General features: G+C 46.6%; 1 protein-coding gene and 1 pseudogene across 3 annotated transcripts in view; one reads left to right on the top strand and one right to left on the bottom strand.

Annotated features, from left to right (window-relative positions):
* Positions 1–21,744, top strand: part of IFT54 (intraflagellar transport 54) — a 62,462-nt gene extending 40,718 nt beyond the window's left edge. For all 3 annotated transcript variants that reach the window (XM_028105214.2, XM_028105215.2, XM_088021469.1), the window contains 2 exons: positions 17,987–18,210; positions 20,036–21,744. In XM_028105214.2, coding sequence (XP_027961015.1) covers positions 17,987–18,210; positions 20,036–20,201 — 390 coding nt within the window. In that variant the 3' untranslated portion in view covers positions 20,202–21,744. The remainder of the gene's footprint in view (positions 1–17,986; positions 18,211–20,035) is intronic.
* Positions 5,966–6,032, bottom strand: LOC148164651 (U4 spliceosomal RNA; annotated as a pseudogene).
* Positions 21,745–25,826: the final 4,082 nt, after the last annotated feature.

Here is a 25,826-nt window from a genome sequence, read left to right as displayed (position 1 = left end):
CCTCGCTGACCAGCAGGTGCCACTTGCAGCCCCTCACACTGTGACTCGTGACCGCAGGCCCGGGGAGCAGGCATAGCCCTCTGGCCACGTGGCTTTCTGCCCCAATGTGGAGACTGTAGTTCAGACAGTAAGACAGATTTCAGAGTAAAGTGTGATAAGAATGATAAGCTTTCTGGGCACCTGGGTGGCTCGGTTGGGCAACTGCCATCAGCTTGGGTCGTGATCCTGGGGTCCTGGGATCAAGTCCCACGTCGGGCTCCCGGTTCAGCGGGGAGCCTGCTTCTCCCTCTCCCCTCTCATACTGTTTTTCTCTCTCTCTCTCAAATAAATAATTAAATAAAATCTTTTAAAAAAAAAGAATGATAAGCTTTCTGACCTAGATTAATGGGATGTTAAGCGAAGTCTGGTTTTTTAGAGGCACTTTGGTACTTTCACAAGAGAGCAAGAGCTTAACGCGCTGTGGGGCTGCGCTTAAAGTTAAGGGCTTCATGTTCCAGGAAAGAACATATTGTAAGAAACAGTGGGTTCTTTTCAAAAGAGCCAAAATTGGATTTCCTTTTAGATTTGCTCTGCAGCCCTAAGTGCCCGAAGAAGAGGTAACAATAGCCACAGCCTTTGTGGAGAAACAGGTTGACTCAGGATTCCTGTTATTTTGTCAGGTTGGCATTACGTCTCCGGGTGATGCAAGGGCTCAAAAAGATACTGCTCTTGGATTCTTAGGAGAAAAAATGGCCTACGATGTAGTCTACTTAGATAACTGGAAAAAGTAAGCTTGAGAAGAAGCCTCAAGGCCACAGCTCTGGAGATAAGAGTGCAGACACTGCTGGTCCCCTGGGCGTGTGAGCACATGGAAGGCGGCCGGGCTGGCCTGAACACAGGCTGCGGATAAAATATGCAGTAGATTTGGAAGACTTAGGAAAAAAAGAAACATATGAAGTGTCTCATTAGTAATTTTTATGTTGAGTGCATGTTGAAACAGTATCTTAGATAACAATATTGAGTTAGATCAAATGTATCGAAATTAATTTCACCTCTTAGTTTTTAACAAAGCTAGTAGAAACTAGTAGGAAATAAAACCAGTTAAGCAAATAGAATTGAGCGTAACCATCACTAGGGAACTGAGCGCAAAAGCCCTAAACCAGTTTCTGAAAAATCGGTTTTATGGAAAAAAATAACATAATAAGACTTGGTGGCGCGGCAGAAGGTCAAGGGAGGTAAAATCACGTTAAAATCATTGTCCAAAACTTTTCCCCTTCGCGTTCTTTAAAGTGTCTTTTGATGGCTGAGTTCTTAATTTTAATGTAACTAAAATTTCTCAGTTTTAACTCTTAGGATTAGTGTTTTTTTTGTGTCTTAGCTAAGAAATCTGTCTCTCTTCTAAGGCCAGAAAGATATTTATTCTTTTTAAATGTTTAAAAATGTTTAAAGCTTTGTTTGGACATTTCTGTCCTTAATCCACCTGGAGTTGATTTTCTGCTGTCCTGTGAGATCGAGGTGCAGTTTTTCTCCGATAGGAATAACCAGTTTTTCCTTCTTTCCACATTGCTCTGCTGTGTGTGAAAGTGATGTGTGCCCGCAGCGCTTTCTGGATTCTGTGTGCCAGAGGTTAGCAGACTTTTTCTAGAAAGGGTCAGAAAGCACGTATTTTCAGCTGTGAGAGCCGTGCATGCTTGGTCACCGGTATTCAGCTTCAAAGAAGCTAGACAACACCCAGATGAACGAGTGTGGCTGGGCTCCAGTAAGGTTGTTTTTTCTTTTTTTGTGGATACCAAAATGCAGATTTTATAGAACTTTCATGTATCATAAAATATTACGCTTTAAATATTGTTTTCAACTATTTATTTAGTAAAAGCCATTCTGAGCTCGTGGGCTGTACAAACACCTAGGTGGTGGGCCAGCCTGTGGTCTGTGGTCTGTCTCACTGGCCCTGCCCGATTCTGCACTGCTCTGATTAGCTTTATAAACAGGCCTTGTATCAGGTGATTGGGCTATTTTTGGTCCTTTCCTTCCGTAGAAATACTGTAGGCAGCTGATTGAGCACCATGGAAAGCCCTCTCGGGAACTAAGTAGGAGTGTCGATGAGCAGTGATCGCTCCATGTGTTTGGTCTTTAATGCCTCTCAGTAAACGTTTGTGATTTGTTTCTGTAGTGATTGTGCCTGTTGTTTGTTAGATTTGTATGTGGGCACTCTAGAGATTATTCTGGTATTGGATATCCCCTGTTTTAAATTTCTTTTCTAATGGTTGGTGGGTAGGAATGCTGTTGACTATAACCACTTCTTTGATAAACTGTTGTTTTAAAAATATGTCTTGATTCTTTTGTGTTTTCTGTGCCGTAGTAGCCTCTGGATACTAACACAGAGAATATAGTGGGATACGGGTACTGTTGTCACCCCTGTTTGGGGGATCAGGACGTGAAGGAGCTTGTCTGGGGCCCCGGGACTGGTGAGCACCAGAGCTGGGATGCGAACGTAGGCGCCTGGCCCCAGTCTGTGCTCTTCCCCCCTGAGCTGCATCCTCATTCCTGTTGCCCCGAGTCCCCATGGCCTTGTTCCTGCTGTCCAGGTCTTGTGCTTTCCATGCTGTTGTCTAATCGCTCCCACGGGGCCTCCAGGATCCCTTTCCCAGAGGCGTAGTAACAGTGATAGTGGGCCACCTTCTTCCTTTCTGATTTTTAATGACAGTTCTTCTAGACTTTACCCTTTTTTTTTTAATATTTTATTTATTTGACAGAGAGAGACACAGCGAGAGAGGGAACACAGCAGGGGGAGTGGGAGAGGGAGAAGCAGGCTTCCCGCCGAGCAGGGAGCCCGACGTGGGGCTCGATCCCAGGACCCTGGGAGCATGACCTGAGCCGAAGGCAGACACTTACGACTGAGCCACCCAGGCGCCCCTAGGCTTTACCCTTTTCTTTCTTTCTTTTCTTTTTTTTTTTAAGATTTTATTTATTTGAGAGAGAGAGAATGAGAGATAGAGAGCACGAGAGGGAAGAGGGTCAGAGGGAGAAGCAGACTCCCTGCTGAGCAAGGAGCCCGATGCGGGACTCGATCCCGGGACTCCAGGATCATGACCTGAGCCAAAGGCAGTCGCTTAACCAACTGAGCCACCCAGGCGCCCGACTTTACCCTTTTCTGATAATACTTATTGTAGCACTTAATAAACAGATTAAGAAAGTTTGATTTTTTTTTCCCACTATGGGGCTTTATCATGAATGGGTGTTGAATTTTATGAAATGCTTTTTCTCCATTGGGATGACATTGATAGCTTTTAAGTGATCGTTTCTGAGATGAAACCAGCATCGTTATACTATATTATCTTTTTCATCCACTGGTAGATTCTGTTTGCTAATTAGAATTTTTCCATTTATATTCATGGATGAAAGGACTCGTGATTTTCTTTTCCTCATATGATCCTTGTCTTGTATTAGTCCCAAGGTTAAGAGGGAACTGGGGAGAGTTCTTTCTCTCTTTTCTGGAAGAGATGGTAGATGATGGGATGGTATGTTTCTTGATAGTTTGTGGGACTTGTGTGTAGAACCATCATCTGAGCATGATGTTTCCTCAATGGAAGACTTTTAGGGCACTGCTGTTATTTTTATACTGTGGGAGCATTCAGGCTTTCTCTTTCTTCTTGAGTCAGTTTTGGTGGTCAATATCTTTTAAATTTTCAAGTTTCCTGGCAAAAGGTCTTGATAGAATTCTTTAAACATGTGCTTTATTTGTAATTTAGTTTTGTTCTATTTTTATTAATAATACTACTAATTTATCCTTTTTCTTCTTTTTTTGAAGCATTGTTTTCAGAAGTTTGTTAGCCTTTTCAAACCGTCAGCTTTTGGCTTCATTGGTCTTCTCTTTTGTATCTTTGTTCTTTTCTCTGATTTCTCCTGTTTTCTTCATTTCCTTCCTCTACTCTTTTTGTGTTTATTGTTGTCCTTTTAATTTCTTAAGTTGGACTCTCATATTACTGGTGTTTATTTAGCCTTTTTTTAACCTTAATATAAACTTGTTTTGTGATTATAAGTTATCGTGTTTTTTAAATCAGGATTTATTCATCACCTGTCACACACTGGGCACTGTTCTGGGATTCTGATCAGAAATGGATGTGCAACGTTATCAAACCTTATCTTCTTGGCAGCTGTTGAGATTACTGTATATTAATAGAATTCCTAATGTTGAGCAATTCTTATGTTCCTAAAATAACCTTTGCTTGCTCATGGTCTATTATTTATCCAATGCAAAACCATATTCAATTTACTAATATTTTACTTATTTATTTATAAGTTTTATTTATTTTTTAGCAATATGTACACCCATTGTGGGGCTCGAACTTGCAACCCTGAGATCAAGAGTTACATGCTCTTCTGACTGAGCCTGCCAGGCACCCCATCTTACTAATCTTTGAAAATAGAAGTCCATAGTCAACTGATACTGTCCTGGAGTTTTCATGCATATCTGTGCTGCTGTTGTTAGGTGTTAGAATCAAGATTATGTTAGTTTTATATAGTTAATTCTTTTACTTCCTGTGCCCTAGAACAGTTGAAGTTAGAGGAGTGATCTGGTTCATGGAAGTTGTGGAGACTTGGGGCTGGATGCCCTTCCCTCCCTCTTGGAAGAAGTTGGTCCTCTCTGGGGGCTTGTCTTCCCAGGACTGCTAGTCAGAAGCAGGAGCTCACTTCCTGTTCGATGGTGGCTTGAGATCCCGGTAGCTCGGAGCACGCATGGTTCCATGGTCAACTTTTGCTGATTCGTCCCAGGTTCCTTCGCGCTTGCCTGCAGGGCACATGGGTCTGAGGCCTGGAGCCCTGGGAGGGTCCTTCTCCAGCATGCTCTCCTGTGATTCCTTGTGCTGTCCCCATCCCATCCTCACTTCATTTTCTTCCTGGCCTCAAGCACTCACTGAAATTGTCTGTGTGTTTTTGGATTGACTTCTCAACAGCTGGAGGAACAAGGCATGGTGAGCACAAGCTTAGCGAAAGCTCATCCCCATATCTGCATCAGCAGGTCACAGCACCGTCTGCAGCACGTCGTTGCCATCTTGGCCTCACTACTTGCAAGTGTGTTTGGGATCTGACTGTCCTATATTTGAATTTTCCTCTGCTCTTCCAGTCTTTGGACTCAGGCCTTCTATTCATCATTAATTCTGTGGAATGTATTTTCTGTGGAAGACCTCTGATATCCTGACTTCTATTACGGGTTTGAGCATCTTTCCTTCAGTTCACTTGCCAACCAGAAAGTGGGTTTCATGTTGCCCAGAAACTGCCTTGTTAGGATTAATGGTAAATTTGGGTGTGATTATTTTGTCTGGTATTTTTATGTTATTTTGTTTATTTATCTGTTTTAAAGAATTTTATTTATTTGACAGAGAGAGAGCACAAGCAGGTGGAATAGCAGGCAGAGGGAGAGGAAGAAGCAGGCTCCCTGCTGAGCAAGAAGCCAGATGTGGGGCTTGATCCCAGACCCCAGGATCATGATCTGAGCCAAAGGCAGTCACTTAACCAACTGAGCCACCCAGGTGCCCCTTGTCTGGTATTTTTAGAGCTATGAAATATGGTCAGAATTTAGGAGGCTAAATGTGTAAAAATAAAATGAACCAGAATTAGAAGAAAGATTGTAGCAATAGATTCAGTAAAAAATGATGAATATTTTAGCAAGACATTTAAAATAGCAAGTCCAGTTAGTTAAGGGATGGAAATAAAAAGCAAAATAATTTAATAATCCTAGTGGTTGTTTCCAGAGATGATAGTAAAAAGGGAAAAATACTTTTAAAGTGTATTTTTTAAAGATTTTATTTATTTAGGGGTGCCTGGGTGGCTCAGTCGGTTAAGTGTCTGCCTTCGGCTCAGGTCATGATCCTGGGGTCCTGGGATCGAGTCCCACATTGGGCTCCCTGCTCATCGGGGAGCCTGCTTCTCCCTCTGCTGCTCACCTTGCTTGTGCTCTCGCTCTCTCTCTCTCTCTCTCTCTCCCTGTCAAATAGCAATAATTGCGCCTCGGATAAACCTCATTGGCTATGATACTGCCACTGCGCAAAACTCTCTCCCTGTCAAATAAATAAATGTTTTTTTAAAAATTTTTTATTTATTTGAGAGAACATAAGTGGCGGGGGCGGGGAGCTCGGGGAGGGCAGGGGGAGAAGCAGACTCCCTGCTGAGTACAGAGCCTGCTGTGGGGCTTGATCCCAGGACCCTGAGTTTGTGACCTGAGCTGAAGTCAGACGCTTCACTGACTGAGCCACCCAGGTGCCCTTAAAGTATATTTTAAAACTTAGATTCTTTTGTTGTCACTGCCTGTAGCATGGAAAATGGTTATGAAATGTAAAGCAAGTGAATTTTAGAATCTTTTGTCCTTTGAAAGGTGCTTGAAGGTGCATCTGCTTAGAGCTGCTGGTGCATTAGAACCATTCAGAGAGTTTTTATTAAATACTGGTGCCTGGCTCCTTCTCAGACCCAGTAGATCCATCTTTGGGCAGGGTCCTGGCCTTGGTATTTATAAAAAGCTCCCCAGGTGATTCTGATGCATAGCCAGGAATCAGAAGTTGCCACAGAACTTCTGGTCCGGATGGTTGCTGACTCTGGAGGAGCAGGGTGGGGAGCTGCCTACCCTGTGCTTCGGTTTCTCTGCACAAGGGCTGGTCCTATTAACCCCTTGGGAAGACCTGGAGTCTTAATGCATGGGGCGGAAGGAGCCTGTGCCCACCTGGGTCCCTGGGTGGTAGGAGTGTCCCCTTGGACCCGACTCATTCGAGCTGGAAGCTGTGGAGTTGAGGCAGATCTTGAGGCGTCTTCCCGACCAGTAGGAAATGTGCACTGCTGCCCTGCCCAGTGGCCTGGATGTGGGCCAATTACGCTTCTTCCTCTTGCTCCCAGGAATGGACGGGGGCCCTGGATGGATCCCTCGCTGACCCATCTGCCCAGGTTGCTGTGTCAGCAGCAGGGATGAGGCCAGTCGCTCCCTGAGCGCACCCCCTGACCTCATGGTGCCCTGCTCCCCAGGTAGCAGCACAGTGGGAGGGATGCCTGCAAGTGCCTGGTGATCTTTGAGCCCCTGAAACCTGCGTGACAAGTACACAGTTGTAAAGAGACCAGGGGAACGCCCGATGGGATGTAAGTGCAGTAAAGGCGTGTCAGTGACTTGGGCTTGGGCTGCGTGCGGATGTGTGGTTGATGCTTCTGTGGGAATTGCTGCAGTGGGCCCGTGATTTCAACCCTGGCCCCTGTTTGGTTCCGTTTTCCCAGTCTGTTGGTCTTCCGAGGGCACCCCGGAGTCAGCTGTCCTGTTCGCAAAATGCCACTGGTTTTCTCGCCACCACGCCAGCACTCAGGAGGGTGCGTGCTATCTTGGGGTTCTGTTTGCCTGGAGTTTCAAGGTCAGGACAGCAGGAGTCAGGTGCGCTCTTCCTCCCCTAGGCGGGGTTTGCGTGATGTGTGCAGCTGCGCCGATGCTGGGTGCTGACCATTTCCAGTGCTCATGTTCTCTTGACAGGTTGACCTTCATCGGCAAATAATGACATGACCTTCCTTGCCTCTTATCACAGTTTTTGGCTAAAAGTCCATTTTGCCTGGTATGATGTGTGTAGCCACCACTGCTCTCTTTTGGTTTCCGTGTGCATTGAATATCTTCTTCCATCCCGTTGAGCCAGTTTGTGTCTGTAAAGCGAAAATGAGTCTTGTCAGAAGCATACGGCTGGGTCTCGCTTTTTCATCCTTCCAGCAGCTCTGTCTTTTGATTGGAGGTCCGAATCCACTTGTATTTAGAGTAATTACTGATAGGTAAGGACTTGCTCATTCCATCTTACTGTTTTCTCCTCTTGCCCTGCCCTTTGTGATAATGATTTTCCCCAGCGGTCTGCTCTGATTCCCTTCTCTCTGTCTTTTGGGGATCGACTGTGGGTTTTTGCTTTGTTGTTACCATGAGGCTCACATAAAACGTCTTGTAGGTAAAGGTCTGTTTCACACTGGTAACAAGTTAACTTCAGAAGCTCTGCCCTTTTACTCTCTTAAATGTTTTTGATGTCAGACTTTACCTCTTTATGTTGTGTGCATTAACAAACTTGTGGCGGTTATTTTAAGTCCTCTGTCCTTTCACCTTTGTACAGAGTTGAGTGGCTGACGGCCCTCCCTCCTCACAGGGGGAGTGGGGGGACCCTGACTTGGACGGTGCTCCCCTCCGCCACTGTGTTCCCTGACCGCACCTGCACCCCTGCTCCATCCGTGCCTTTCACTGCAGACTGCGGACTCCCCTTGGGGTTTCCTGGGAGGCAAGTCCCTGCTGGCCGACTCCTCCTCAGCGCCGTTCACCCGGGAGTGGCTGTACCTCGCCTTCTTTCTGAAGGCCAGCTTTGCTGGGTCGGGTTCTCCTGGGCACTTGGTTTCCCTCAGCTTAAGCTTGTGTGCCTTCCCTCAAACCTGCAGCACCCCAAGGTGGGTGCTGACAGCCCTCCTTTTGCTTTTCCAGGGGCCAAGCTAAAGCTCTTGTTTGTGGTCTCTCCCTGGCCTGCAGATTCAGGGTGGCTTTGTGCATGTGCTCACTGGCTATCTGTCAAAGCTCGCTCTTGCCACCATCAGGAGCACACACAGGGAGCCAGCCCCAGGTGGGAGTGCGTGTGGGTGAGGCGTGCTGAGCGCTGGGGGTACTGTGGGCCAGTGGGGGTAGGGATCCATGGGCAAGATGTCCCTAGCAGCTGGTGGGTGGACTTCTTGATGGGGTCTTCAGTGCAGTAGGACCTGAGTCCCTTTGATGTCCTCCAAGAGTCCTGTCTGCCTCTCTCCCAGCTGCTCCCTGCCCCTGAGTCCTACGGCTCAAGACACCATAGTCTGAAGAGGGTGAGAAAGATGTAGGTCTCTTTGGCAGCATCCTGCACAGCTGGGGAGGCCAGGGGCTCCCCCACATGCTATCAACCCCGCAGGAGAAATCACGAGCTGAGGTCTCTCCTGGCCCTGCACTGTGCCCCCTTGGAGAGGTGATGGGGGTACAGTCAGACTGTTCTCTTGCCCTCATCATTGTGTCCAAGATCGTCGCTCCAGTGGTGTGCTGGAACTTCTCTGGATGCCTGGGCCTGCGCACAGGCTCTCTCAGCCGTGGTGGTTGTCTCAGACGGTTCTCCAGGACCTCCTGGAGTCTGGCCCGCCCTGTCTGCGGGTTCCATCCTGTCAGCTGCCCCACGGAGGGACCTCCGCCTCCTCACGCTCTGAGCGGAGCCAGGAGGTCGTCTCCACACAGCGAGCGAGGGGTGGGCTGGCCCCTATCCTTCTCAGACCCTCAGATGTGGCCTGGAAACAGCAGCCCCCAATGGTTTGCTCCGTTTTATTGTTTCCTAGCTGGGTTCCTGTTTTCCTCTTCTGGCTGGAATCTACTTGGTATATTTTAAAAGAATTATAGAACCTTAAAAATCTGTAGCTAGAATGGGTTTTAGAGATTTTAAAGAAAGAGAAGAACCAAAAGTTCATGGTTAGGAACTAGAGCATGTATTTTATTATATAATTAATAGTAAACTGGAATATATCCTAGGAGCAAAGATCTACCTCTGTTAGATAAGTATGGTTCTGTTTCTGTCAATAGTCTGTGCTTCCTGCTCATCTTGCCGCCGCATCCAGGCAGGAGGCAGCCTTCTCAGCTACAAACAAACTGAGCTCAGTGGTTGCGGCCCCCTCTAAACGTTTAGGGCTTACTTCTCTTCTCTTTAACCAAGAAACTGTTCTTGAACCAAATAAAGTCACTGGTAGGTGTGTTTTCTCTTAAGAATAAATGGCGAATGTAGAATTCAGCTTCCCTTATGACTAGAAACGTGCAGTGACGAGGATGGAGGGAGCACATGTCTGCATGGGGCCGTCTGCATCCTAGGCAGCAGCGGGGGGCTGCGCAGGGGTGAGGCTGTCAAACAGTCCTGTCCGGGGGAGGGGGGGCGGCTGCAGCAGCCCAGAGACAAGTGAGGTGCGAAGTTCTCCCCCTCCTGAGGTGGGGTCAGGGTCACCATCGTTCCCAGATGACAGCAGTCCCCCAGGTGGACTGACCCCCAGGGGGTCGACTGTTCAAAACAAATGTATGTGAAGCCCAGTGTCAACACAGATATACAAAGTCAGTATTTTTCCTACATGTCAGCAAGAGCCCATTGAAAATAATGCACATCACGTTCCCCTTCAGAACTGGAAACAAAAACATAACTTACAGAGCCGTGCATTTAACAAGAAATTTATAGCAACTATTTTGAGAAGCCACAGAATTTTACCAAGAAATATAAAAGGCCTGGAAAAAGTTGAGAGAGTGTTTCTGGATGGGAAACTCAATATGATAGAGATGTTATTTCCCTCAACTTAGTTTATAAATTTAATGGAATTCCAGTAAATATTCAGTGGATGTTTTGGAGCTTGGCAAGGAATATTCTAAAGTTCCTCTGAGAGAATAAATATATGAGAATAGCCTTACATAAAAATGTTTGAAAGGACCCGTTTTAGGCCAGTACGATCGTATTCCTGACTTACTTCCGTGACTTTAAGTAAAGGAAGGGTCGTTGTGGCTGAGAATTTGAGTTCTGCGTTTCCCTGTTGCCTGCTGGCTTTGTTAGTGTCCATCCGACTCACTCTCTGTGTGATCAAAGGTGGTTTTTAAACTACTTCCGATTCTCGGGTGAGTCCGGAAGGCCAGTGTGAAGAGATGTCTTTTCTGTGCCGCACTGCCCTTTGGCTACAGCTTCAGCGACCCGCCGCCTCCCTCGAACTCCCAGCCCCCCTGTCCGGAGACACTCCTCTCCGTGCTAGGAGCTAACATGCGGTGATCTTTCGCCCTGCGCCACGTGCTCGGAGGTGCCTGGCATGTGTTTTCCTCCCGTGGAAGCCTGCCAGTCGGTTCTTAGTTGTGTAGACGGTCGTCATAGCAGCTACGGCTTCTGCAGGACTCCTTATGACAAAGGAGTTATAAATATCACTCTGCTGCACGGTAATTAATTAGGTAAGTCCCATCCCCATGTCCTAGGTTAGGAAACGGAGGCACGGAGTTATTTTGCCTGATGTAGCCCGTCAGTGGCAGAGGTGGGACATCTCCCCAGGTCTGGGTGTCTGGGTGGCCCTTCCCGGGCAAGTGGCCCTCGCACTGCGTCCTTTCGTAGGCATGCGCTCCAGCCACATCCTGCTCGCACCTCTGCCCTGGTCTGTAGGCGCTGCAGGGAGCCCGTCTCTCACCGGGAAGGTTTCATGTCACAGTTAACTACCTGCAGCTGTCGGATTGTGGCGATGCCGGAGGAGTTGCTGTTCTTGTATTTTATGCACAGAAATAAAATAAGGGTTCGTGAAAACTATTTGATGTCGTTTGGTACAGCCATTTTGGAAAACCGTTTGACACTGTGTCCCAGAGTTGGAGACTTACACAGCCTTTGGCCCACAGTGCCGCTTCTCATTGCGTATCCCGGAGAATCCTGCGCCCGCATGTACTGGGACAGAGAGGTTATTCACGGTTGTGCCGCCTGTTTCTAGCTACTGTTACCTACGACTTAGCTCTTCAGAGTACTCACGTTTTGTAAATAGTTGTTGTAATACCCCAGACCAAAAATAACCCGAACGTCCAGGAGTAGAGTGGGTAAATAAATCATGGTGTATTCCCATAACGCAGTACCTCCTGTTCAGCAGTGCAGATGAGTGGTGTACGTGTGCTTGAGCAGAAGGGGCAGACGCACATGGACGTGCGCTGTGTGGTTCTGTCCGTGCCAAACCAGTGGGTCAGGCACGCAGGCTCGGCACTCGTGCACACGGAGGGCAGCGTGGTGGTGGCCTTGGGCTTTTGGGACCCTGGCTGAGTTTGCTTTCTTGACCCAGGCAAAGGCTGCCGGAGTCACTTTATCATTTTGTTACACCACACGTTTATGTTTTATGTGCCTTTCTGTGTGTGTGCAAAAAGGTTAATGTACTTGATGACACAAAGTTTTATTTTACTGTGCGTTTAAGGGATCTGGTTTGACCCACATGAGAGATGCATGTTTGGTTTACAGAATTGGGTGATCGGATATTTCTGGATGAGCAAGACACTCAGAATAGTTACTCTGTCAGTCTCTGTGTTTCTCTTGTAACTTGGATGTGGGCATTCCTTGGTTTATGAAGAAAATGAACTTTTGGCAGGCTGTATATAAATCAGTTCCTGAGGTCATGGGAGAGAATGTTATTTAAAGCTAATACTTTGATTTATTATTCCCTCCCCCCACCCTGCATTAATCAGGCCTTTGTTTATCGGGTTTGCCCAATGTAGGGTAGAGTGCTGCTCAGGAGTGTTGGTGACCCCTCGGATCCAGTGACCAGGGGGAGGGCAGCGCGCAGATGCCACGGCCCTTCGCTTGTACCCTGAAGTCTGCTTCAGAGCGACTTCCGGCAGGGTCGGAGGGTCAGGCTTCTAAGGCATTATCTTAAAAATAGTACTTTCTTATGAAGCACTGCGATTGAACTTTAAGGAAACAAACTTTTTAGTTCATAGTTTTTATTTAAATGACTTAGAATAAATCACTGTAAACTTAAAAATCACCATAAACACAAATGCTCACATTTCTGGGGACAAGTATGTGTGTGGTAAATGCAAATCATATTAAGTCCCAGAAGTAAGTAACTGTTCACCTGAAAAGTCTTGGAACATCACTTTTTCTAAAGCACATGTGTGAAGCGGCCAGCCTAACGCTGAAACACTTTGTCAGAGGCCTTCCTGCCAGAAAGCAGCTGAGTAAATAGTCTGCAGCCTGCTTGAGACGCAAGGCCCCGCAGGTAGGAGGCAGGAGGCCCCGGGAGGGTGGCTGTGTGTCCCCGTGAGCCGCACTCTGCCGCCACCCCTGCGTGTCCCCTGTGGGAAGGTATTCCAGGAAGGAGTTTTGAGATCGAATTTCACGGGAGTGGGTTATCTATGTTTATAAAGTGGAGATGGGGTTGAGGAAGGGGTGTTTTTGGTGGCAGAACCCGTCTGTTGGAAGCTGGACATAACAACTTCTAGTTGGTGCCGACACCGTACAGACGCATTTTTCGGAACGCACCAGAGTCGTCTGAACACGCCTGGCCTGGAGTGTCTTGTTGCGGATGAGTTCGCAGGTGGTAAAGGAGCTGTGTCCCTGCCCCGCAGGAAGAGTGCGCCTGCTCCCTCCTGCACGGCTCGCGGTTTGGCTCTTCATGTCGGAGAAATTTATGATAACGGTTAACGTTTATTGAGGGTTTACTATGTGCGAGGCACCGAGCTGCTTATTTTATATTATCCTACTTAATCTCACCTGCAGGATAAATATTATGATTTCCGTTTGATTGTGATGAAACCGAGGTACAGAGAGGTCAGGTCAGGCTCCCAGGGCCATAAAGTTAGGAGGTGGTGAAGCCGGATTGGCACCAGCTTCGCGCCTGCTGAGCACATGTTCCAGACCCCTCGCCCCATTTCCCCAAAGTCCTCCTGCATTCTTGGTTGTTGTAGGTCCTACTTTGTGGAATGATATAGTTTCATTATTTTTTGCTCTTCTGTTTCCAGAAATTAAGCATATTTCATTATGACTCATTCCTGGGTGGTGAGTATAGTAGTAGATTCTCATATTTTACTATACATATTAAAAGTCTATAAAACAAGGGTTTATAATGCTTATGTTTGCCTGGAAATTTGCTGATATAGCTGTATGAGCTATATATAAATCAGCCTATTGCCAGAGAGGTGTGCTTTTAAAGCAAACAATCACTGACTTATCCATTCCACCCTGCCATGTTCATTTAAAATTTTTTTTCTTTTTAGATTTTATTTATTTGAGAGAGAGAGAGAGACAGAGATAGTGAGAGAGAGCACAAGTGGGGAGGAGAGGGAGAAGCAGGCTTCCCGCAGAGCAAGGAGCCCGACGCGGGGCTCGATCCCAGGACCCCAAGATCATGACCCGAGGCGAAGGCAGACGCTTACCTGACTGAGCCACCCAGGTGCCCTGCCATGTTCATTTAAGTGAAAGTTTTTTTTTTGTTTTGTTTTGTTTTAAAACACCAGAATTTTGGTGTTTTGTGGCAGTGTGCTTTCAGCGGTAATGGAAGTCTCTCCTGACTGTCATAACCCCAGCCCAAATGCATTTTGTTTTGAATTCTTAATCCCTTTAGTTATAAATTTAAGGTTAGTGTTCCCGATTCTGCTTGGTGCTGTGATACAGAACTACGAGGGAGTTTGGCCTAGGATAAGAGAGAGCTGGGCCACATGGCTCCTCTGTGTCTTGGTCTACCTTGTAACTCACCAGTTCTCTTGGACTTTTACATGTTTCTGCCTCCCATTCTAAGTTCGGGACCCTGAACAGTTCTGTATCAGACTCAACACAATGCCAAATGCATAGGAACTACTTAATAAGCATTGTGAATGGGTTTTAGTAGAATTGCATTTACTTATTTTTTAAAGGTTTATTTATTAGAGAGCACAAGCGTGGGGATGGGAGGGGCAGAGGGAGAGAGAGAACCTCAAGCCGACTCCGCACTGAGCACGGAGCCGGATGCAGGACTTGATCCCACAACTCTGAGATCATGACCTGAGCCAAAATCCACAGTCGGATGCTTAATCACATGAGCCAACTAGGTGGCCCCTGAATGGGTTTTAGAATTTTAAATTGTTCGACTAAGTTAATGAGAGATTCACTAATCTATGTAAAGACAACACTTTTTTTTTTCTTGAGAAGTAGTTTTTTATTGTCTGGAATTCATTTTAGTCATTTAGCATTTTATTTTAAAGGCATTTGTATGGCCACTAACTCTTCTTCAGCTAAACTTATTTTGAGATAACTGTAGATTCACATGTGGTTGCGAGAAATAATGGAGATTTCCCATGTACTCCATTTTCCCCACTGGTAACATCTTGTAAAGCCACACCTTGATACAGTCAAGGTCCACAACAGTTCTATCACTACAAGCGTCCTTCTTCTTGCCCTTTACAGCCACACCTCCTCCCTCCCTCCCACCTCACCCCTCCTTAACCCGTGGCAACCACTAACTGTTCTCTGTTTTTATAACATTGTCATTTCAAGAATGTTCTGCAAATGGCATCGTAGAGCATGTCTTTAGAGATTGGCTGATTTCATTCAGCATAACTGTCTGGAGATGCATCCAGGCGGTTGCGTGACTCAGCAGTTCATTCCTTTTTATTGCCGAGCAGATTCCAGGGTATAAGTATAGCACACAGTTCATTTAACTGTTTACCTGCTGAAGGGCATCTGGGTTGTTTTCAGTTTGGGGCTGCTCTGAATACAGCTTCTGTAAACATTCATGCACAGGCTCCGTGTGAATGTGACTTTTCATTCCTCTGGGATAAGTGTCCAGGAGTAGAGTTGCTAGGTCAGTTGCTAGTTGCATGTTAGTTTTTAAAGAAACTGCCAAACTATTTTCCACAGGCGCTGTATTGTCTTACACTCCTACCAGCTGTGTGAAAGTAATCAAGTTTCTCTGCATCCTCACCAGCATGTGGTGTTGGCACTATTTTTTTTTTTTTAAGCCATTCTGGTAGTGATCTCACTGTGGCTTTAATTTGAATTGCCCTGATAAGTAAGGATTTTGAACATCTTTTCATGTGTTCATTGGCCATTGTTGTATCCTCTTTGATGGATTATCTGTGTCTTTTGCTCATGTCTAATTGGAGTGTTTGCTTTTTGCTGTTGAGTTTTGAGAGTTTATATATTTTAGATACTAGTCCTTTGTCAGATACGTGGTTTGAAAATATGTACTCTCAGTCTCTAATTTATCTTTCAACCTCTCAACAGGGTCATTTGCACAACAAACGCTTTTAGTTGTGATAGAGTCTATAAGTTTTTTCTTTAACAAATCATGCTTTTTGGTAACAGTGTGAGAACTCTTTGCTTGGCCTTAAATTCCAAAGATTTTCTCCCAGGTTTTTTCCTAAAAGTTTTATAGTTTTACATTTTATATTTAGGTCAGTGATCCATTTTGAATTAATTTTTGCATAAGATAGGAGACGTAGGTCAAGATTCCTTTTTTCTCCTGTGGATATCCAGTTGTTCCAGTGCCACACATTGAAAGATTCTATTTCCTTCATTGAATTGCTTTTACACCTTTGTCAAAAATCAGTTGGACAGGGGCGCCTGGGTGGCTTAGTCGGTTAAGCAGCTGACTTCGGCTCAGGTCATGATCTTGGGGTCCTGAGATCGAGCCCCATGTCGGGCTCCCTGCTCAGGGGGGTTGTCTCATTGTCCCTCTCCTTCTCCCTCTGCCCCACACTCTGCTCATGCTCTCTGTCTCTCTTTCAGATAATAAAAATCTTTAACAAAAATCAGTTGGGTATATTTGTGAGGGTCTTTTTCTGGATTCTTCATTCTGTTCCATTGGTGTATGTCTGTCTGTCCTGCCAATACCACACAGTCTTGATTACTGTAACTATATAATAAGTCCTGAAATTGGATAGACTGATTCCTCCCTCTTTATTCTTTTCTAAAAAAATGTTTTAGCTATTCTAGTTCCTTTGCCTTCCCATATAAATTTTAGGATAATCTTGTCTATATTTCCAAAAAATTTGGTTGGGATTTTATAGGAATTTTGTTAAACTTGTACATCAACTTGGGGAGCATTGCCATCTTTACAATATTTGAATCTTGCTGTTGAGGAACATGGTATGTCTCTCCATTTATTTAGGTCTGCTTTGATTTCTTTCATCCACATTATGTAATTTTCAGTACACAAGTTCTATACATATTTTGTTATATTTACACCTAGGTATTTCTCTCTTTTGTTTACATATACAATTGTAAATGACACTTTAATTTCAGTGTCCATGTGTTGACAGTGTGTAGAAATATAATTGATTTTTATATGTTTATCTTGTATCCTGCAACCTTGATGAACTCTTACTAGTTTATGAATTTTACCTTTCATTTCTACTCCTGCTTATTTAACAGTTTCTGTGTGCCAGGCATCACATTAAGGCTTTCCATATGCTTGCCAAAGCCTAGTAGCTAGTGGAGCTAGAATCTTGACAGGTAGATTTATTCCCTCACTTCATTTGTTCGTTTGATAAGTGTCTAAGGAGAACCTATGTGGGCCACGGTGGATCCAGACACAGGGTTCCTGCCCTCCTGGAGCCTACAGTCTGAACCTGATGTTAGAAGTAACACAAATGGTTGTAAACTTAATAAAACAAGTTAATTATAATTAACAGCATTCGACTCATACTGTAAGTGGCTAAAGCAGTGACACCTTAACCAGCCTCATGGAGTGGGAGCATCCAGGGAGGGCCTCCTAAATGATGTCCATTTCCTAGGAAAGGTTTTCCAAGAAGCCAGACTACTCATTGCTTCTTTCAACTTACATCAATTTTTGAAATTCAGAGAGGTCTGTGATAAAAGCTCACGTGAAGAGAATTCCTGGCCGAAACTGAATGAAGTTCTCAGTTGCCCCTTTCTCCTTACTGCACCCCTCCGGCTCCCTTGCCAGTGGTTCCCACCGAGGGCACCAGGCCTCCTCGCCCCCCAGACCAGCCAGCTCCGTCCAGCTCCCCGTACTCAGCGGGCCCTCTGCCCGGCTGGGTGTTGTCCACCATGTTCCCCTTTGCGAACCTCCCGTCCCTTCACTCCCACATCACTCTGGAGGGTTTCTTTCCCCCTTTCGCAGGTGAGATGGGTTGCAGAGTCCTTTGAGATGGAAAGGAGGTCCATTCAAGGAGTGAGATGCAGGGTCAGGGCCCCTTTCTGCCAGTCTGTCTGGGAAAATCATCAGTGTCCCTCAGCTTTGGTAACAGTAACTACATTAAGTTTCTGGTCAGTTGGGAAATAGATCTTACTATATAGAAATGTGCCTCTCTGACAGCCTTCCAGGTGAAGACCCCTCTACCTCTGAGAAGGGAAGGGATGGACTGTCACTGGGCACCGCGTACGTTCCCGCACAGTGCTTGGCACCTCGGGGCTGCTGCTGGCCCGAGCCAGTTCTGTCCCCACTCCCATGTCTTTGCACCCTCAGGAAGTCCCGGTCCTGCCTTAGGACTGAGGATACTTCCTTCTCTTCCCGTTTTCCCCACCAACTGTAGGAGAAATCGCTTGTCTTTGAGTCAGCGTGGAAGAAGGAGAAGGACATAGTTTCCAAGGAGATCGAGAAGTTACGTGTGTCCATCCAGACCCTGTGCAAGAGCGCGCTCCCCCTGGGGAAGATCATGGACTACATCCAGGAGGACGTGGACGCCATGCAGAACGAGCTGCAGCTGTGGCACAGCGAGAACAAGCAGCACGCGGAGGCCCTGCAGAAGGAGCAGAGGTGGGCGGGGCCGGGGTGGGGTCCCTGCAGCAGGTGCAGAGGGGGCGGGGCCAGGGCGGGGCTTTGCGGGGGGGTGCTCTGCGGAAGGAGGAGAGGTGGGGGGGCGGGGCCGGGGGGGTGCTCTGCAGAAGGAGCAGAGGTGGGCGTGGGCGCAGGGAGCCCAGGGGGGCCACCTCCCCAAAGGAAGTGTTTTCCTTCCTCAGTGGTCGGCACAGAGCATGTCTTTGCATTAGTTAGGAAAGATTTGGAGTTAACGTGTTCACGCAGGTAGGTACAGAGAGTAAACAATACAGGGAACTTTGTTTTATGTGTCTTATCAAAATCCCCAAAGTTTGGTAACTGTACTTGAAAGTATTTTAATTTTTTACTCTGAAAAGAAATAAATGCTGATGAGCCCATTTTGATATTGCTACTGTAAAGGAAATATAATAACCACTAAAAAGAGATTTACTTTAGGGAAATGATTGATGTTCTTTGTTTATAATCAGGGAATCTGGAATGCATGAAACTATCAGTTGTTAAGGGTTTGTCAGAAAACGACCTGAGCGGACATGGTGCTCGGTCTGTAAGCCCAACGGGAAAACGCTGTGTGATAATGAAGCCGCTATCTCATTAGCCTGCTTACTCCCAAAACGTCCCTTAAAAGTGTAAGTGTCCAGCAGAAGAGGAGTTAGGAAATCGCCGAGAACTTTCTGGGGCCGAGCCCAGCACGGTGATTTGTTGGCACTTCCTACAGTTGATTTAAGGTACTGAAAAGTAGCACCCAGATGTTTCTTCCTTACAGAACCTGAGTTTGCTTTGTGGCAGGGTGGTTGGAAACTGTCACTCTTCTTTGTTTTTGTTTTGTTTTGTTTTGTTTTTTATATAGAGTATTTTTAAAAAATTTTATTTATTAGAGTGCCCACGAGCAGGGCGAGCGGCAGGCAGAGGTAGAGGGAGAAGCAGACCCCCCGCTGAGCAGGGAGCCCAATGTGGGGCTCCAACCCAGGACCTTGGGATCATGACCTGAGCCGAAGGCAGAGGCTTTACCGACTGAGCCACCCAGGCGCCCCATCACTCTTCTTTTATTTATTTTGTATTTATATGCTTAAAAAAACTAAAGAAAAGGCCAGTTTGACCTCTGCCTTCCCAAATACGTTCTAGATTTTTCCTGGCAGGTAACCCAGCACTGAAAGGCCTCACGCCTCGAACTCGTGAATTGGAGGAGCCTGGGTGGAGCACCCTGGCAGCTGGAGGAGCCTCCCTGAGGAAGGTGGGGGGGGGGCGTGTCGGGCTGCCGGGCCATGGCCTTAGTTGGTGGCCGCGCTGCTCGCCTCCCTGCTGTCCGAGGGCTCTGCAACATGCGATGTGGGGCTTTAGGAATAGTAGGCTCCTCTGTGTAATTGCATGTTTGGCTTCACTTTTGGCTGTGGGGCGGTAAAATAACGTTTTTCCCAGGTGTAAGGTCCTCGTCCCTTTATATCATCATCCAAGTATGTTTATATTTTTACGCTTTTTCTTTGGATGCTGTGAATAACTTACTTTTGTCTTCTTTAATTGTTTCAATCAAGAAGCAAATCTAGAGGCGCCTGGGTGGCTCAGTCAGTTGAGCGTCTGCCTTCGGCTCGGGTCATGGTCCCAGGGTCCTGGGATCGAGCCCCGCATGGGGCTCCCTGCTCGGCGGGAAGCCTGCTTCTCCCTCTCCCACTCCCCCTGCTTGTGTTCCCTCTCTCGCTGGGTCTCTCTCTGTCAAGTAAATAAATAAAATCTTTAAAAAGAAAAGAAGCAGCAGCAGCAAATCGAAGCCGAGACTGGTACTCACAGCCCCTGTGTTGTGTCCCGCCAGCATCACGGACTGTGCGGTGGAGCCCCTGAAGGCCGAGCTGGCTGAGGTGGAGCAGCTGATCAAGGACCAGCAGGGTAGGATCTGTGCCGTCAAGGCCAACATCCTGAAGAACGAGGAGAAGATTCAGAAAATGGTGTACAGTATCAGCCTGAGTTCGAGAAGGTGAAAGCTCGCATGTTTCCAAAGCCGGAAGTCCTCCTCAGTCTGAAAATAAAAAAGAAGATAGAACGTCACCATTCTCTAAGTTCAGTTTCCTAAGAAAATGAAGTTTTCCGTGTCCTCCGTCCGAAGTGCAGAGCTCTGGAAGCGCAGGCACATCTGTGTGTAGAGGGGCCGTGTTCTCTCCCCTTCCTCCAGCGGGAGTATTGCCGGCTGTGCAGCTGTGTTCTCTGCGTCTCTGCGTGGCCGGTCCTGCTCGGGTCTGTGCCAGAATTCGCTAGCAGGTGCGTGCGGGTGGCACGCAAGGAATGCGACATCCTCGGTTTCAGGTTTTAGGTCTGGTGACGGGACCCTGAGGGGAGCAGAGTGAAGGATGGCTGCCTTCTGATGGGCACTTACAAACAGAATGGGGCCTGAACATGAGTCTGCTCTATTTTGAGTTCATTTCCCCTCTGAAAGGGTTCATTTCAGTCTGTATCTTTATAAGGTACGCCTGAGGTTTTTTTTTAAAGCTCTTTGCAACTGCGTATACCTCTTTGTCATTTTCTCATTGGTCCCTACGGCCTCTTGCTTGTGTTTGCAGCCTTAAAGTTCATAAATTGAAGGAGATTTCAGTATGTCCTTCATGGACATTCGGCCCCAGGGCTTTCCCCATGTGGGTAGCAGTGAGCTGCTCCAGGCCCGCACTCGCCTTCCCCCAGTGGCCTTGGTGTCTTTCCTAATCCTTCCCGTAGATGTGCATTCCCGAGAGGCGGGTAGCTTGGGGCAAACAGCTGAAGGAAGACTTTGGGGGACGCATCAATTTGCAACATTTTTTTGATGTTACTATTTTTTTGGAAATTGTTTTTTACAGCAAGGTTTTTTTTAGAACATGGTTTATGTTAAGTTTTTCACTCACATATGATATTGTAAATACTTAATGAAAGTCTTAAGTTTGTATAGAAAGGAATCCAGTGTTTGGAGACATACAGGTCATAAGGTCTGGGTCCTGATGCTGGTATTTCTAGATATTTATGGTGTGAACCACGCAGTGCCATTTAAATGTTAGAATTGCCTGAGAAAGTTCTGCTTCTTTAAGGCTTAGCACAAATGCACAGGTTAGGTTTCCTTACTGTAATTTCCAAAAGAAATCCTTTTCTAAGGTGGTTATGATTTTTCCAAGCTGAATAAGTTCAGGATCAGATTATGAAGCTCTGCCATTTTGGACACATTGGCCACTTTGTCATTTCTACCACTCAGCATAAAATTTTTGATCAGATTGTACTAAACGCATTATTGGAGGCGGGAGGGGTGGCCATTAACTAGCCCTCCATGTACTCGTCTCTTTTCTTCTGAGTTGAACAACTTAGCCACAACCCAATGGATTGTTTTTGCTTCAAGATGTGTTTGCTTTTTATGAATTTGTACATACGAATAGGATTTTTGTGTTGCAAAAAAAAATTGCGTACATTTTATGTGAGTAAAATTTTGTACGAAGTAGTTTATCAAATTGTATCATAAAATTTATTTTATACATAAATCATTAAAAACAATCATATTTTTTTCTATAAGTGGTCGTGCAGTTCAGTTCACAGCTGGAGAAAACATAAGCATTTAGATTTTTGTATTTTTAAATGTGTATATTCTGTTTTCCTTGTGAAGAAAGTTCAGGGAAATTTATCTTTTCATTCATATCGTGACATTTATCCATCTTCTGTATAAAGTGAAGTTTTATAAGACAGATAAGCATTTGTCAGAAACTTCGAGATCATTCATGAAGTTTTAGGCAGTCTCTCTATTACGGTATCTTTATCAGAGACATGATGGGTCCTGATGTTTTGTATTACTTTGAGAAAATACACAAGGGGGTTATTAAGCCTTTACCTCTACTTTGGCTTGGACATTTCCAGGAAGTACTGAAGTCTCCCTGCAGGAATTTTAATTTAAAAGTTGAGCTGACATTAATTTCTATTCAAAGAAAATGTGTAAACCTTTGGGGGAAAAAAAAATTCAGGACTAAAATGTGAGCTTTCTGCTTTGATATTCATGCTTATTTTTCTTTTCAGTAAGCAACTTAAACAATGTTCATGACCAATCTGTGATGAGAAATGATATCACTAAGTGACACGGAGTGCGGTTAGGATGTTGGGTGGTCCGGAGTCCCATCCTGCGTCCCGACAGGTGCCCCCAAAGCATGCTTGTGCTTCTTGGCTGAGCTGTGCCGAGCTGACTCCATCTGTCTGCTGTTGGTGCGCGGGGTCAGGGTGCGTGAGCGGGAGCAAGGGCAGCAGGGCCTGGACCAGCCTGTGAGCGAACACATGGATGTTCGTGGTCACAGGGATGACCGGTTGCTGGAGCTGCCACGAGAATTGGTTTCAAAGGAGGCCATGCACAACAAGACCATGCCCACCGCGAGGGAGGATATTCCACACAGACTCTGTACCCAGCTCCAGAATCTTCCACGCACACCCAGCGATGCCTCCCGAGGAGCCAGCCACAGCCTCGTGGGCAGGCTTCCGTGCGGTCCGCCATAGCAGAGGGCGGGAGTGAGAGGGGCGGTCGTGTGAGCCGCTGAGGCGGGGGAGGGGGCAGCGCCCCTGTCAGGACCAGAGGGGAGCTGTGTCCTGCTCCTGGGCTCTGAGTTGAACTGTCCCATGATGCACTTTATTAATAAACGTTTTCTATTTTCCCAGAAGGTGTTCTGATAGGTATAGTTTTACCAGCCTTGTAGTAGGGCAGAAGTGAGGCCCGTACACGAGTCCCTGTTTTGCTTGTTTCGGGTGTTTTCATAAAGGAAGATTGGGAAGGACTTTTTTTTTTCCTGGCTAGTAAAAAGAAATTTAAATGGTTCTTAAACTGTAACTTTTTAAAGTCCATATTTAGAGCTGAGTTCCAGCTTGATGATCAGCTTCTTAAACCAAGCAAGTGGGTCTTCCTGGTAAGAAAATGGGGTTCAAACATTGAAGTCCATAAACCACAAGGAGGCCATGCACCGTTAGGCAGGGGGGGTTGGGGCTTTGTAAGCGGGCGTGGTCCCGACCTCCGCTGCTCCTCCAGGGCCCGAGCCGCCAGCGCCGCCCGCCAGCCCGTCGGGAGGCCACGGGACAGGAGGGCCTGCCACCGGACCTTCCCAGCGCCTGTGCTGGCCCCTGCGGTGCTCTCACATCTCCCGTGCAGGTCTCAGGACAAGCTTTGTGATGCTGCCGTCACCACGACCTCGCACTTAAATCCCAGAGCACTTAAGGTTCCCCATCAAAACCTCCATGAAAGCCAGTATTTTACTGGACGACACCAGCTGGTGTGTGCGGGCTCGCTTCCTGGTCGACGCTAGTGTGCACACGTGCGGTGCTTACTGTCGCCGCCCAGGCTCCGGGGGCGCCGGCACTCCCCCAGGGGGTGGTCACCGTCCTGAGCTGCTCAGACTTTCCTCGAGGCGAAATTTTAACAGCATCCCTCTGCCACCCCCAGCCGTGTCCTGGTTTGGACAGCAGACGACGTGGCCCTGTTCCTGTTGGAAACCTGCCGTTGGGGTCAGCCAGGGCGCTCGCGTGCCTGGTGCCCGCCGAGCGCCAGTGTGGGCAGCAGCTGGGTCCACCGGTGAAGTTAGTAAGCTGGATCGGGGGATGTGCTGTCGAGACCGTGGACATCTGACGAGGCTTCTGCTTCCCTGTGGACAGACGTGGGGATGCGTTTGCATTCACCACTGGTGGAAGGACCTTGGCGTAAAGGCTCCTGTCGCTGAACTGATGTTGCCCCGAAGGGGGTTCCTGGTGGGCCTGTTCTCGGACATCTTTACCGATGATTTGGAGGAAGCGGGGGGAAGTGGGTCTGTGTCATTCACAACTGCGCGAACGAATGGGCAGGCCCCGGACACTGAAGAATCAGGACATGGGAACATGAAACCGGGCCAGCCCTGACTGGGTGAAAGAGAACAGGAAGAACCGTGAGGGCGGTTCCAGGCGGGTGCCCAAGCAGCGCTGCACTTGGGATGTGATGGGGGGCTGCGGAAACCCCCCCGGGGTTCTCTGATGAAGCTGGCGCTTCGATCTTGGAAGGCATTGGAGGATGTGAGGCCTGGCTGGCCCTGGACCACCGCCTGCTGGTCCGGGTTCCCCCAGAGCCCAGCAGGGCACCCTGGTGACAGTGTTATATGTAAAAATCTTTTTTTTCTTTTTTCTTTTTCTTTAAAGAAACCATTTCTGGGGTGCCTGAGTGGCTCAGTCAATTAAGCATCTGCCTTTAGCTCAGGTCATGATCTCGGGTTCCCAGGATCGAGCCCCACATGGGGCTCCCTGCTCAGTGGGGAGTCTGCTTCTCCCACTCCATCTGCTGCTCCCCTTGTTTGTGCTCACTCTCTCTGTCAAATAAATAAGTAAAATCTTAAAAAAAATATGTATAAATTAATGAAACAGCATTAACTTCTGACTAGATACGTAAATCTGGGAATTTAGTGTCTGATAAATATGGTATTTCAAAGCAGAAGCATTTCAGATTGTTGTCCAAATAAATGGTATTGGAGCATATGGTCATCCACATGGCAAAAATAAAATATTCTTGCCTCATACCACATACAAAAATAAGTTTCCAAAAAATTAAAGAACTTTAAAAATAGAATACTAGAATGATCGAAGAACACTTTGTATTTATCATATTTGTAGATATATTTTTATTATTTATTGATATATTATCATACTAATACATTTATTATAGTTTTGTGAGCGGTAACAATATATAGGAACAAAGCACCTAGGAGAGAGCATGGTAAGTGCTAAATATGTTTTGGGGTGAAGAAATTCCTAAAAAAGACAATTTCCAGAGGCCATAGATGAAAAAAAAATTAACCCTTGGCTCATAAAAATTAAACGTTTCGGGCCAAGCAAACGTTAAAAATACCGATGGCCCATTGGGAGAAATATTTGCAACATCTCTAGCAGAGGTAATATTCATAGTAGAGACTTTTAATAATAAAAATACTTATGGCCCAGTTGGATGCTGGAAGAAAGATACAGTCAGTTCACAGAAGATGCCAGTGATCAAGAAGCGCATGAGACCCGTGTTTCACCTTATGGGGGAGAAATAACGTGGCCCGGAGTCTGGAATCCAGATAGGAGAGAGTTACCTGGGTCGGAACCCCAGCGGGTCAGGCGCCCTGCCCTCCACCTGTGGAGGGCTCGTCTACTAGCTTGTGACTTTGGGCAAGTGGCCGAAACTTCTTGCCTCCCTTTCCCCTGTATTTGATTGGGTCAACTCGCATGGCACTTACATTATGGTTTATTGTCAGAGGACAGATGCATTACTGATTGTAAAGTACAAAGATCAGTAATTGGCACCCAGTACGCTCTACACAAATATTGGCTGTTACTCATGATCTGTGTTAATACCACGCTGGCACAATTTTCAACGGGCAAAAGTTAAAAAGATTATATTAATACATGGTGTGATTGAGGATGTGGTGGTATAAATTGTTCAGTACTTCTAAAGGGTGTCTTGGAATTACTTCTCAAAATTAAAGACGGGAATGTTTTCCTGTCCCAGGAGAAAGCTGAAGCAGAGACATGACCGTTGTCTTCAAACAAGGTCTGGTCGGGGGAGGAGGAACCTGTGCTCTGGGGATGTAGGACTGACCCATGGGTGAGAAGTATGGAGTGGCAGA

Source organism: Eumetopias jubatus, unplaced genomic scaffold, assembly GCF_037043125.1.
Source record: "Eumetopias jubatus isolate StellerSeaLion01/CBP00866 unplaced genomic scaffold, mEumJub1_p1.0 scaffold_3, whole genome shotgun sequence".
Lineage (NCBI taxonomy): Eukaryota > Metazoa > Chordata > Mammalia > Carnivora > Otariidae > Eumetopias > Eumetopias jubatus.
The sequence above is the reverse complement of the archived record's forward strand: the minus strand, read 5'-3'. Positions and strand labels throughout refer to the sequence as shown.